At 38.8% G+C, this 14,751-nt stretch overlaps 2 protein-coding genes across 3 annotated transcripts in view; one reads left to right on the plus strand and one right to left on the minus strand.

Annotated features, from left to right (window-relative positions):
* The window catches only part of PSPC1 (paraspeckle component 1), a 113,739-nt gene extending 101,274 nt beyond the window's left edge, over positions 1-12,465 (plus strand). The window contains exons 9-10 of one of the 2 annotated variants that reach the window (XR_004901435.1): positions 704-839; positions 12,342-12,465. The gene's annotated coding sequence lies outside the window, so the exon portion shown is untranslated. Of the gene's footprint in view, positions 1-703; positions 840-3,473; positions 5,689-12,341 lie in introns of those variants that run through there. The other variant, XR_004901436.1, reaches the window with a different exon arrangement.
* MPHOSPH8 (M-phase phosphoprotein 8) overlaps positions 3,460-14,751 on the minus strand; it is an 82,322-nt gene continuing 71,030 nt past the window's right edge. Inside the window, exons 10-14 of the mRNA XM_028531791.2 lie at positions 13,220-13,374; positions 8,698-8,852; positions 6,611-6,738; positions 5,604-5,687; positions 3,460-5,229 (exon numbers count right to left, since the gene is read on the minus strand). Coding sequence (XP_028387592.1) covers positions 5,188-5,229; positions 5,604-5,687; positions 6,611-6,738; positions 8,698-8,852; positions 13,220-13,374 — 564 coding nt within the window. The 3' untranslated portion in view covers positions 3,460-5,187. The remainder of the gene's footprint in view (positions 5,230-5,603; positions 5,688-6,610; positions 6,739-8,697; positions 8,853-13,219; positions 13,375-14,751) is intronic.

Consider the following 14,751-nt stretch of genomic DNA (forward strand, 5'->3'; position numbering starts at 1 on the left):
TTTAGAGAGGGTAAGGGAGGAAGAAACAAACATTGATGTGTGGGAGATAGTGATTGGTGGCCTCTTGCACACCACCAGCTGTGACCTGACAAGGAATTGAACCGATGACCTTTAGGGTTCATAGGCTAGCATTCAATCCACTAACTACACCAGCCAGGGCTCCTTCCTCTTTTAGTCATTTTTTCTGGTGCTGACTGTGGACTTTGTGATGAACATTCCTTTGAAGAAGGCTGGAGATTAATTTTAAGATCTAAATTGCCCTTGTCTTTCCTTACTGGTAGTAATGTGTTTTTTCTTTAGGTAAAACTGTTTTGAGAACAGAGACAGAATTGATATATTAAAACATGTTATTTACTAAAGGAAAAACATCCCTCTTATGTTCAGTGATCTGAAGCTTAAAATTTTAGTCTTACATTCATTTGGAGAGACTATAACCTTAAAATGGTTTAATATCATAAAATCTTATCAATGCTAAAGGGATAGTAGGTAAACTTCTTCCTTGCCGCTTTGCAGCCTTTGTAAAGAACAATTTTTGTATTATTTTGCTAAATTAGTAGACACAAAATGTTATGGTAACATTTATTGTGTGGTCTTTTTGACAGAATTCGGATGATTGTGTATTGTCATCCTGATAGATCCAGAAAGTATTAGGTGTATTCCTTATTGGTTGATGACAAATTCCATTCTCTTCTTGCTACTACAGGTGTGGCCTCAGACCAGGAGTGTGAGCATACTTGAGTTTCTCAGAAGTGCTGAATCCCAGGACACACAGTAGATTGAGTCAGACTGCCTGTTTCGACAAGACTCAGAGGATTGGCATGAGACTAAGGACCACTGATGTAAGCATACCTTACCTTTGAGAAATTTGACCTTTAAAGTATCCAGCACCTCATGGAGCCCTGAAATGTGACAGCGCTTTTGCATACTGTTGTCCAGCTCTAGTAAATTAACGTTTGGCAGTGATTGTCAAAGCTAATTCCTAGTGTCATTATCATCTGGGAACTTGTTAGGAAAACAAACTCTTAGGGTAGGATCTAGCAATATTTTTTTAAAAAATGATTTTAAGCCCCCGAATAAATCTGGTTTTCTACTAGAACCACTGACCTGTGTGTACAGAAGAAAAAAAAATCTAAATGTATCCCTGGCTGGCGTAGCTCAGTGGATTGAGCGTGGGCTGCGAACCAAAGTGTCGCAGGTTCGATTCCCAGTCAGGGTACATGCCTGGGTTGCAAGCCATGACCCCCATCAACCGCACATTGATGTTTCTCTCTCTATCTCCCTCCCTTTCCTCTCTAAAAATAAATAAATTAATTAAAAAATATCTTAAAAAAAATCTAAATGTGCCACAGTCAAAAGCTGTGGCATTGTGTGGCCATCAGAGAGAACTTTGTCAGCTTGTCAAGGGAATGTCATAGGAACTTTATGATTTTGAAGTTAATGTTTTTTGAAAAAGTGAATACTGGTAATTTACAGTAACTGCTTTTCATTATACATTTTTGTTAGTGAAATGATACATATGTTCCAGGAAGATAGTAAGTTTTATTAACCTTGTGAATATTAAATTAATAAAATACTAAATACACATTTAATTCTCATAGAAGGAAGTGACCTGGTACTATCCTCCTTCAAAAATCTTATTAAAATAATCACTTCATTTTCAGGCTATCCTTTGAAACAGTGGTTCTCACACTTGGAGGTACAGGATAGGTCACTGAAGGGCTTGTAAGAGCAGACCCCCGTCAGCCTGTGTGTGATTTCTGCCTGAATGTTCTCGTTTCTACTTCAGGGGGCAGCTCTGTTTGGGAACCACTGCTTTTTATTAGTAACATATTTACCCCTTCAGGTACTTAATCTTAATCTCTATATAAGCTTACAACAAAATGCCAGCTCTAGAAGTGAATTACTGAAGGACATTTTTATAGTTCAAATAGACTAATTCAGTTCCTGAATATTTTTGGATCTGTTGCTCTTAACTCAGTGGATTAGTTTCTTTATTAACAAAATGCTCATAATGACACAGGAGGAAAAAAGCTAGAAAACCAATTGTATTTCATTTGTGAGTTTATTACTCCATATAAGTAGTGTATGGATATATGAGCAGTAACACTTGATACTTAAAAAAGGAGGCCTCACAGACTGGTTCAAAGATATCTGGAATAGCACAAACATTACATTTTCACTCAGTTTGTTTTATTCCAGTTCGTTTTATTTTAAAGATATGTACCTACTCTTTTATGGTCTTGCTGGTTAATCTTAGAAAATATTAGGGTAACAGCCTACAAATAAGAGTGAACCATTGGAGGGACTGTCACCATCCCATGCAATCTCTAATTTTGGTCAGTTCCCAAGATAATGGACCACTCACGAAATCTGGCACTGTTGTGAGAAAAACTATTTTGGCTATAATGCATTTATCTTGGCCCAAGGAAAGTAAATAATGGGTCATATAAGTAAGGCTGAGATAATATGTTGCAGAGTAATAGAAATTAATATTCTTACAAGTTGAAATGCTGCCAGATATTATTAGGTTTAGATCCCAACTAGGGGTCTTGTGGGAGCTCTGGGGTATGGACAGATAACTATTTCCCGATTTTGTTTTATTTGTTCCTGATTGAATTGTGAACCCTCACTGTCATTACAATTCCTAATTGCTAGTAGGACTCCTGCGTATGGAGATCAAAAAGCCAGGCCTAGAGATCCCAGATTGGGTGGGAAAGGTGCGGTGTACCTTCAGGTCACCACAGGATGGAAGAAACAGGGTGGATTCTATCACTCATCCTCTGAACTGAGCAAAGTTTTAAAATTTTAGAACTTTAATTCCAGGGTTTTATCAGTATGCAATATTAACTGTATGAAAATTGAAATTCTCAAAGTTCTCATTTCCTAAGTCACTCTCTGCTATTTTGGTGTATATAGAGCTGGGCAAAAGCATGTTTCACTTGCTACTTTATTCTTGTATTAGTAGTTATTACTCACTGCATCATTTCCACTATGAACTACTAGTGATAAGCCTCCTTTTGCCCTACCTTGTGTGTTCTGCTTCTCTGCTCTGTGCTGAGCCGTCTCCTTGTACTTTTCTGTTTCTTTCCGATTTTACTCAAAGACTGGACTTCCATGATAAATGCTTTCTGAGGCCTTCTCATAGTAAGTTCTCAAAGCAGTACCTGAGTTTCAAATTGCTACCTCCTGACATCCCACCTGAATAAATTCTACAAATTTAGAGTTCAGATGGGAGTGATTTGAGAAGATATTGTATGAAATTTAAAAATTTCACATTCCTGGACTGAAACCAAACCCCCATCTAATTGTAGTTTATCATTTAGTGAGTGTTATGAGGTATTGCAAATGTAATGTGCTGTTTATAGCCACACTCACCTGAATGGTGCAGTCAGGAAGTTAATCTGAATAACTTGAGTATATGTCCGTTTGTACTGAAAAGGAGTAATGGCTGAGGAGTGATTTTCTTTTTCAAGATAAAACTGAAGCAAAAAGCTGTGAACTAACTGCTTTTCAGGGAATCAGGCCACAGTGTAATGCCTCCCATTTGTGATGACTGGCTTAGTCGTGAGCTCGCTTATGTCCAAGAAGATTAAGTTCAGGTATGTGTTCTGTGTCATACATATTTTATACAAGGATATTGCTTTGATTTTCAGAGAAATCACTATCCACACTTTGTACATATAAGAAACCAAAACTTTCAGCACTTTCCACTCAGGGACAAGTACTTCACCTGCTATAGAGAAGCTTTAGTTCTGAGCAAAACAACTGTATTAAAATTGTGTGACTCATATTCCTAATACACACTGTTCACAGTTTACTAGCATACCTGTCACAAGGCAGGTAGAAGCTGACACAGACAAGGTTTTACTGATTTTAAACCTGTATGTTCCCTGTTTGTCAAAATAACTCGCCCATTTTCACATTCTGCCCTTGCTGACTTCACAGAGCTTTATTTCTCTGCCTTATCTCCTAAAGGAATTGTGCTCAGATTCTCTATTTTTCTACCATCCTAGATAGCCATGCCTCCTGACAAATAGTGTATGCTCACTTAATATGTTCTTGTAAGGTTGTAGGATTATCTTAGGGTAGGATTTGGACATAATGGAAATTTTCTTAAAAAGCCCATTTCTCTTATATGTGTTCCTTTTCTGTGCACTGTTGCTAACCCAAATCTCATTAACTGTTTTCTAGAAAGCTATGAATTTGTATACAGTACTAGTACAAAATTCAATCTAGTTGAAGGAGTCCAACGCCAGCCACCATTTAGCTGAAAATCTATAATACACACTGCATCTCAAAACAAGGTGGGTACCAAAAGAAAATGGAAAGACCAACACTGTGGTGTTTTCTTGAGGAAACTGTCAAGAAGGGCAGTTTTAGTATGTAAAGTAAAAATGGCTAATTTGTAAACAACGATGGGTCTAATACATGATATTCTGAAACGTTTTCATTAAAATTAGAACTCATAAAACTAACCAAGAAATAAATTTTATGCCTTTCCATAGTCCATACTGAGTTTCATTTATTACTTTGCCAAATATTTCTTAAAAGAATGCAAAAGTCAGACCTATGGAAAAGTCCGTAGGAACAATAACCCCACATGAGCCTCACTGGCATAGCTCAGCTGACTATCCCAGTGTTCAAAATAAGGATATTCCCTTTTGGGCCACTAAAAGGGAATATCTTTACTTTGTTTTGGTGGACACTTTCTTCTATTTCTTACTTTCTTTTTCTCTTCAAATAAGGGATAACTGGAAACATACAAAGTTGTCACCTCCAACTTGGAACATGTGGCAAATTAAAAATAGATCAGACCTCTTCCCTCAAACTTCAAGGGTGGCAAATTCATGCTTGGGGACACAGATTCACCTAGGGTAGTAGAAAATTTCAAGCTAAAAATTTTCTTGACCCTCTATGTACTATTCCACGTTGTGGAAAACTGAAATACGCAGTTTGGACACAACACTGATTATTGAAAACTGGCACAAAGGACGTACATTTCTGTATTTTATGATGTATAGAACACACTATAGAACACACTATTCTTAAGAGACTTAAACTGCATGAGGTTTACAGATGAAACTTTAAATCTGGAAGTGTTAGCAGTGCCAAGAATTCCAAACTGCTTGTAACAATATTTAGCAATGCACAGGTTTGAAAGCCAGTCCATCCTGATTCATTGTTTGGTCATTGTAGCTGCACTCTGTACGCACCTATTAGCAGTTTTACCTATAAAAAGAAAACAAGGCATAGGGATCAGCACAAACATAGGTCCCCTTATACTTCCAAATTAAGTAGTTATCAATCAGGTATTTCAATGTTTTAATTAAAATAGTCATGATCTAAATGCTTACAATTTGAACTTTTGTTATAAATACCAAAGCCTAGAAGAGAACCCAGACTGCTCGACACTATAGAGATGTAGTACACAGGTATGTGTACATATATCCGTCATGTTTTAGATTCAGAAAGGGGCATGTCGCACGGACTGCTACCTGAGGGAGCACTGGTCTCTAGGAGAGGTATACCAGGAAACCACATGAGAGAGTCATTTAGAAAAACAATTCAAGTAGGAATACTGAATATGGGGAAAGGCTTCTCACCTTAGCAGTGGGTGCTTCTGTTAACCTTATGAAGAGTTTATTGAGGCCTGCAACAGGGCTGAATGAGTAAACAAAATGACTATCCTAGGGAAGAAGACCAAAAAAGGGTCAGTATTTTTTCTAGCATCTCCACCTACAAACAGGCTAGGTCTAATAGTATAACGTTAATCTAAAGAGGCTAGAACCCTTTAGGACTGTACAAGTTTTATATTTGAATTCATGAGGCAATAAGCTCTGATTTATTTGCTTTTCCTTTGATTTACTAAAAAGATACAGATGACAAAACAATATCCAAATATTTAGGATTAGAATGTGTTAGTCATATTGAGTGTTAAAGGTCTTCATAACTATTTAATTTTGGTTATTAAATCATGCATGAAGGTTCTTCAGGAGCATTTTTTTTTAATCCTCACCCAAGGACATGTTACCATTGATTTTAGAGAGAAACATCAATCAATTGCCTCTTGCCCCCTTTGGGGATTGAACCAAGAACCTAGGTATGTACCCTAAGGATCAAACTGCCAACCTTTTCCAGCGCTCAGTTGGTTGGAAATGACATTCCAACCAACTGAGCCACATGGTCAGGGCCAAGAGTGTTTTTTATATTAAAAAAGAATGTATATAGCCACTAATAGATCAGTTATTACATTATTTTTATTTTTAAATGTTTATAATAAAAACCAAAATTATATCATGACCAGGCATACTTTTCTTTTAGAATTTCCTTTAAATGAATGTTGTTTATAATCACAATGATGGGAAAAGGCATACTATTTAAAATTGAATTTATATTCTGAATGTTAATTTTAAGACATGACAAACATAATTTAAGGTTCAAAAATCAAACATTTAGATTTTTGATAAAATTTAGGATGATTGGCTATTGCCTCATTTCAAACAACAGGTTTACTGAATTATAATTAAGACTTTATTATAATATAGCATTTTAAAAGTTTTCTTTTAATTAAAAAATGTACTTTTCAGTAATGAATCACAGAAAATCTTACCAGAAAAACAGGTAGCTGAAATTTATCATTTAAAACTACAGCTTGTACACTACATGGTCCACAGAGCCGAGCAATAACATCTTTACCCAAAAAGTTTGCATGGAAAATGAACAGCAGGATGCCAGAGCCTGAGCAAGGGAGATGCAAACACAAGAGTTTATTTAACCCAGTCCTTGGAACTCCACCTTTGAGAGCCCCAAAGGGAGAAGCATGGGTGGGAGTAGCACAGCATGGTACATGGAAGTGCCCCACCCACTTTCTCCTCCCCAGTGGAGAAGTCCTTCAATTGCCAAACCACAACACTTTTTAAATTTTCTTTTGTTCTATTGATAGCTCATGGAACAGACTTTTTAAAACTTGCTTTTCTATATTAAAAGTGGCATTTGCTGAATGCATAAATATCCACGGAAACAAACTGCTGGACATTCTATGGTGGTTGGGTTTGAGTGATTTCCCATTTTCTTCCACATACTGTTTGTATTTTCCAAATTTTGTGATTAACAGCAAAACTTATTTTTTGGCGGCGGGGGAGGGGGAAAAGCATGAGTTGAAGCTGTCATTTAATGTCCAAAATATTCTGCAAGATTCACTTTGAAGAAAAGCTATACTTTTTAATAATACAACAAAACAGCTGTATCAGCTCTCTTATGGGTAAACTATTTTTAATGTTCAGAAGACACTTCCTCCTAAAAGACCATAAAGAACAATTTGTTTTATTTATTTTGGTCCCAGCATTAAAGAGCACACCTTATACTTCTGTAAAGATTTTTCTCCAGATCTATAATGTGAAATGTCTGCTTGAATAGTCAAAATGACAAATCATGACTCTCAATGCCAAGTTCACCAAAGCTACAAATGCCTGTCTTGACAAGACTAGATTCAAAAAGAGTCAGTGGGGACGGTACATGGCATTGAGTGAGCATGTGTACTGTGTGGCTGTCTTTAGAAGGGCCAGAGCTATGGCCAACTAGTGATTGGCAGCTTCATCACAACAACATGCCCACTCATGCACCATGTCTTGCGTAGAGTTTTTTGGTGGAACATCAAATCACCCACGTGACTCAGCCACCCTACAACCCAGATTTGGTACCCTGTGACTTCAGAGTTTTCCCAAAACTAAAATGACCTTTGAAAGGGAAGAGATTTCAGACAATCGATGAGATTCAGGAAAACACGATACTGCAGCTGATGGTGACTGGGAGAACTGTGTGAGGTCCTAAGGTACCTACTTTGAATGGGGACTAGGGCATCATCCTATGTAGTGTATCTTGTATCTTGAATAAATGTCACTTTTTCATATTACATGGATGAATACATTCTGAACAGACCTCATATAGACTTTTAATGGGTGGCAGGGTTTTATTTATTTAAACAAAACAAAACAAAAAAGCCAGAGCTCAGTTTCCTACTTTCAGGCAGACACTCCGCTTTCTAAAAGCTTGTGGCACCTGTGTCCTAGAGAAAGCAGTCATGCTATCTGCAAAGCAGAGGCCAAGAGGCAGAACTGAAGTTTATAATTAATGCTATTGAAGGGCAGACATCTTCTGTTCCTTTTTTAAAAAGCAATTATTAGCATTAACAAAAATTCAGGAAAAACATTGATTTTGAGCTCAGAATCTAAAAAACTAGTAGTTATTATTCCCAACTTCCATACTTTTTAAACAAGTTATAACACCATTTTCTGTGGATCCTTCAAAGTCACATGGGATGGTATGTATCAGCTGGTCTCTTTTTCTGCCAGAGTAGCTGTTTTTAACTATTTTACATAATTACTGATACTAACAGAATTTTTTAAAAAAGATTTTATAAACTTTTAGAGAGAGGGAAAGGGAAGGAGAAAGAGGAGAAACATCAAAATGTGGTTGCCTCTCACACGCCCTCTACTGGGGACCTTGGCCACAACCCAGGCATGTGCCCTGACTGAAAACTGAACTGGCAACCTTTTGGTTCACAGGCTGGCACTCAATCCACTAAGCTACACCAGCCAGGGCTGGAAATTTTTTAAGGTTTGTTTATATAAAGAGATCTAATAGTGTCATATTTCAGACTCATGGAAAATTTCAGACTCACGGAAAACATATGCTTACCTTCTGGTATGTTCGGTGGGGGTTTATAATTGAAATCCATTGAAAAATCTGGCCCCTCACAGAGACGATGACATGCTATTGGAAAAACTGGTTCTAGTAAAGCAAGGCGTGCTTCAAAGTAATCCTTTATTGTCTCTTCTGCTACCCTTGAAAGTCTAATCAAAAAGTATGTAGAGTCGTTAATGAAAAAAAGAATCACGAGCCATAAAATTATTACTGATGAATGCAGATCAACCTTAAAAACTACCTCTTTCCTCTTCCTGCCTGCCTGCATCTAATGTGCCACCTGTCTTTCTCACTGTCTGTCCTTTCCTGGGAATTTGGGTTCCATGAGGTCAAGTCTTCTCCCCACTGCCCTCTCCATAGTACTTGGTGCATAAACAGTACTCAATACCATCCTTTTAATAAATGAATGATCAATTTGGAGAATGGAAAACAAGATTTCTATTTAAAAAATAAATTCAAGAACTGCCATACACACTTCTTGCTAACAGTGCTTACTTTAGGAAGCAAATAAAATGATTAGTAGTGCTAATTCAGAAATTTTGTTTTGATTTTAACTTTAAAAAAAAGTTTATTTTTAGAAAGAGGGGAAGGGAGAGAAACGTTGACTGGCTGCCCTTTGCATACCCCCAACTAGGGTTTTGGCCTGCAATCCAGGCATGTTCCCTGACCAGGAATTGAACCACAGACCTTTGTTTTGTTCAGACAACACCCAACTCACTCTGAGCCACACCAGTCAGGCCTTCATTTTAACATTTTTTAAAAAGTGTATTTTACTGTCTATGCTATTACAGTTGTCCCATTTTTTTCTCCCCTTTATCCCCCTCTATCATGTACCCTTCTACCACCAGCATGCACCGCCCCCCTTACTTAGTTTTTGTCATTGGGTCGTATATGTAAGTTCTTTGGCTTCTCCATTTTCTGTACTGTTCTTAACCTCCTGCTGTCTATTTTGTACCTACCAATTATGCTTCTCATTCCCTGTACCTTTTCCCACATTCTCCCTTCCCCCTCCCCACTGATAACCCTTCATGTGATCTCCATTTCTGATTGTTCCTATTCTAGTTTTTTCCTTAGTTTTTGTTCTTAGATTCAGTTGTTGATAATTGTGAGTTTGTTATTTTACTGATTGTATTTTTGACCGTATTTTTCTTGGATACGTCCCTTTAACATTTTATATCATCAAAGCTTGGTGAAGATGACCTCCTTTAACTTGACCTTATCTGGGAAGCACTGTATCTGCCCTTCCATTCCAAATAATAGCTTTGCTGGATAGAGCAATCTTGGATGTAGGTCCTTTCCTTTCATGACTTCAAATACTTTCCAATTCCTTCTTGTTTGCAAGGTGTCTTTTGAGAAATCAGCTGATGGTCTTATGGGAGCTCCTTTGTAGGAAACTGTCTCCTTTTCTCTTGCTGCTTTAAATTCTATCCTTATCTTTAATCTTGGGTAATACAGTTATGATGTACCTTGGTGTGTTTCTCCTTGGGTCCAATTTGTTTGGGAGACTCTGATCTTCCTGGACTCCCTGGAAGTCTGTTTCCTTGCCAGATTGGGGAAGTTTTCTCCATTATGTTTTTTCAAGATCGTTTTCTCCTTCTGGCTCCCCTATGATTTGGATATTGGAAAGTTTAAAGTTGTCCCTAGGTTCCTAAGTCTTATTTTTTTTTTTTTGAATTCTTGTTTCTTCATTTTGTTCTGGATGAATGTTTATTTCTTCCTTATGCTTCAAATTGTTGATTTGAGTCCCAGTACCCTTCCTGTCACTGTTGGTTCCCTGTACATTTTCCTTTATTTCACTTTTGATGCCTTTCACTTCTTCCTCTATTTTGCAACCACACTCAACCATTTCTGTGAGCATCCTGATTACCAGTGTTTTGAACTCTGCATCTGGTAGGTTGGCTCTTCATCGCATAGTTCTGTTTTTGGAGCTTTGATCTGTTCTTTCATTTGGGCCATATTTTTTTTGTCTCTGTCACCTGTTACACAATAAGGGGTGGAGCCTTAGGAATTAGCCAGAGCTGGGCAACCCACATAGCTGTTTTTTGGTGCTGTATGTTGGGGAGGAGGTCTGAGAGGGAACAATGCCACTTACTTCGCTCTCTGCAGGCTTCTAGTCACTTCCCCTGCTACCCACAAGCAAGCTGGGCACTTCTGGTGCTGATTCCTAGGTGGGTGGGTTTGTGTATATTCTAGGACCCTGTGGGTCTCTTCGACAAACTCTTCTGTTATGTTGGGAGTTTCTCCTGCCACCGCAGCCCGCCCCCAGGTTTTTAGGCTTTATTTCCATGCGCTGGAAACCTGGGTTATGCAGCCTGCCTCACTCACCAGTTGGTCCTCCTGGTGCATCTACATGCAAATGCGGGACCACCTGGTCTTCCAGCTGCGGCCCTGCTGCGAGTCCAGGTCTTCTCGGCCCCAGCTGCCTATGTCCACCTGCTCCTACCAGTCTGGATGAATGTTTCTTCTTTAACTCCTTGGTTGTTGGACTTCCATTCAGTTTGATTTTCTGGCAGTTCTGGTTATTTTTTTTGGTTTTAAATTCGTTGCTGTCCTCTTCTTGGTGGTGTATGGGGGGAAAAGTGGATCTATCTATGCCTCCATCCTGGCCAGAAGTCCCATTATGAAAAGCTGTATATAAGCATCTTCTCTCTCTCTTAAACTATTTGCTCTTTTTTTTTCCTATTTGGCAAGGATCTTTTTGCTGTTTGTTCAGCTCTAGTCTCATAACTACTTTGCTGAGGTGAATGCCCACATGAACAGTTGTACCATCAGCTTTCTACAGGCTGCACTTGTTCAGTGTAAATGAAATAATTCTTCCTGTAAACCTGGATTACACTGCCAATTTGCTGCCTTTTAATGCTGTCCTTACACAACCTGAACTTCCCTGTCATTTGGAATGGGCATGGATCAAAATGCTATACTTCTGTCTCAGTTCTTTGGAACCAGGAGAAGATATAACCTTTCTGCAAATGTGGGAAGGTGCACTGAAATGCCTTTTATGGTTCTTGCTCCGGTCAGAAGTAATAAAAGTACTGAATTATGTTTTGGGTGCTGGTGTTTCAGTTATGACTGCAGAACGGCAGTAAATGTTTTTACATTATCTCACCAGCAAGGTAACTAACTAACTCATGTAGTTTGGCCCAAATATTCTGGTTTTACGAGGTAAGTCCGGCATTCCAGGAATCCTGTCTCATGCAAACAAGGAAGACCAGAATCAGGATACCTGAATTTGTTACCCATGTGAACAAACCAAGACGTTGGCTTCCCAGGATTCCTTGCAGCCATAAATACTAGCCAAAGTCATATAGGAATTACTGCTTGGGTCCTGACTGGGTGGCTCAGTTGCTTAGAACATTGTCCCATATACCAAAGGTTGAGGGTTTGTTCCTTGGCCAGGGCATATACGTAGGTTGTGGGCTTGATCCCCAGTTAGGGCACATATGGGAGGCAACCAATTGATGTTTCTCTCCTCTCTCAAATCAATAAACATAAGCTTGGATGAAGATTAAAAAAAATTACTGCTTGGGTGAGGCTGCTAAAGACAGCACATTCATCAGATACATATCCCTTCATTTTGACCTTTGCGGTTTTTTTGGCTTCTTGTCCAAAATTTACCTTACTTTTTTGTTTTCTCGCAGACATGAAGATCCAAGTCACATTCTAAGCATGGTGGATGAGGATAAGAAGCTCTTCCTGCCCAAGACTGTATAGTCTTATACTCCCTGTTATATGAACAATAAATGCCTAACTTTTGTTAGCTAATGTTTGTGACACTTCTATTATGTGTTACCAAAATAAATGATTCAGAATTCATTTGAAAGAGAATGAAACAGATGCATCCAGACAATGGAATGATCATTTAGGAAAGGCTACCTACATACTGTATCAATTCCAACTATATAACATTCTGGAAAAGGTAAAAATGTATCGAGACAATAAAAGGATCAGTGGTTGTCTGGGTTTACTGGGGAGGGAGAGAACAATAGGGGAGCACAGGAAGTTTTAGGGTGCTGAGGCTAACAGGTCATACATTTGTCAAAACCCAGAGAACATATGCCAGCAAGGTGAACCCTAACATAAACTAAGGACTTCAAATGATAATTGTCCAGGTAGGTTAATTAATTGCACCAGTCTGGTCAGGGATGTTGATGAGAGGGGAGGCTGTTTATGTGTTGAGGCAGGGGCCCTGTGGAAAAATGTGCTTTCTGTTTAATGTCACTGTGAACTTGGAAGTGCTTTAAAAATTGCATCCATTAAGTAAAACAACAATGAACTAAAATTCAAGATTTTAAGGAGACACTTCTGGACAGGATGATGTTAAATTTGAAAGTTTCTAAGACTTCAGTGCTTGAAGAGAAATAATTCATATGCCACTTTACTTTGTGATCTTTTGAGAACAGAAGCCCAAAGGGACTTCCACTTGATAGTCTTTTTCTAAGCAAGGAGATACAGACCAGCCCAGTTTTGGTATGTGTGGTCCTGTGACGTATCCATGGCATAGTTACAGCACACTTACGTGTCTAAATGATTCTTCAGCAAGTCGTACACCAATACGTTGTTACACTGCTTTGCAAAATGCATTGCGCTATTTTGGTGCTTTGACAAAATATTGCAGTCAGCTCCACATTCAATGACGAGTCGTACAATGTCTGAATTTCCTCTTTTACAGGCCTACATCCAAAAAAAAAGAGTAATAATTACTTAACTGTAAAATAAATACCAGTCAGTGTTTATCCCTTTCTCCACACATGAACTAGCCTGGGAGCTCTTTGTGAAGAGAGGGAAGGAATATTGGAAAAACCCTGGATCTGGGTGTCCCCAAGCATTAGAAAGTTACATAAACAGGAGGGGACCAGTCCAGAAACCTGTGTGCTACATTCAATTCCTTTTGTGACTGATTCCTTGGGAAAAGACCAACTTTGAAAAAGATACTTCTGTCCTAAACTGGAAGAAACATCAGATCTTTCTAAGCTCTGCTCTCCACCCATGTCCTGTCTAGTGGCTGACACCTCAGCAGAGGCACCCAGGGGAGAAAGCCTGCCTCACTCTTAGAGGGGTAAGCCCTGGGATTTTAAAGCACCTCTTAGCATCACAAAATTTTAGAATTTTCCTAGTAACTGCCCTAAAGGAAACTAATAAGCACAGACAAATCTGAATTTAGGAAATCTAGAGCAGTGCCAAGGTAAAGACCACTCTGGAGTATCTGTTTAGAATCTACCTGGTGATTTCTCAGTAAGATAAAGTTGTGCCATGTCTGCCCTAAATATATGGCAGTATTTCAAATATATGGTAGAAAACTGACTTTCAAAAGTAGGACTCCTTAACAAAATAAACATTTCCGAGAGCCACAAATGAAACAAAGACAAGCAGTGAGCTGAGTTTAAACCCCAAGACTGGAAAAACACTGAAGTGGCAGGCAGGCCAGGCCTCTGGAATGAAGGATTAGGGAGCATACTCTGGGACCCCATGGTTAACCTGGCCATGGACAACGCTCACTTACTGACTCATGAAAGATGGCTGAAACAAATGGCAGGCAAATGCCAACTCAGCTTAACAGGTAAAAAAGCTGTGTCTAGGGAGGAAGGATTAGCACAGCCTGCACTTGGGGAACTAAACCACTACTAGGTACCAGGAACTGCTGTGTTCTAATAGCATTTTAGGTGAGGAACCTAAAACTGCCCCAGGAACAGGCTACATAGAAAATGCTGAATGGGCCCCTGTAGACACAAATGCAAACTGCTAAACAGCAGTGCATGGGGAGGCTTTAACAACCTCCACTCAAAACTATCTGCATGGCCCTGGCCAGGTATGAGTTGGTTGAGCGCTGTCCTCATGTACCAAAGTTGTGGATTTGACCCCTGGTCAGGGCACATACAAGAATCAATCAGGAAATGCATGATTATATGCAACAAATTGATGTTTCCCTCTCTCCTCCTCCTTCCTCTCTCTAAAAAAGGGCAATAACACAAACAAAAAAATCTACCATTCCGAACACAGGAAGGACTCTAAAGCTCAAGAGATACATTCACTAATAAAAACCAGAGTACA

The sequence above is a fragment of the Phyllostomus discolor genome, chromosome 2 (assembly GCF_004126475.2).
Source record: "Phyllostomus discolor isolate MPI-MPIP mPhyDis1 chromosome 2, mPhyDis1.pri.v3, whole genome shotgun sequence".
NCBI lineage: Eukaryota > Metazoa > Chordata > Mammalia > Chiroptera > Phyllostomidae > Phyllostomus > Phyllostomus discolor.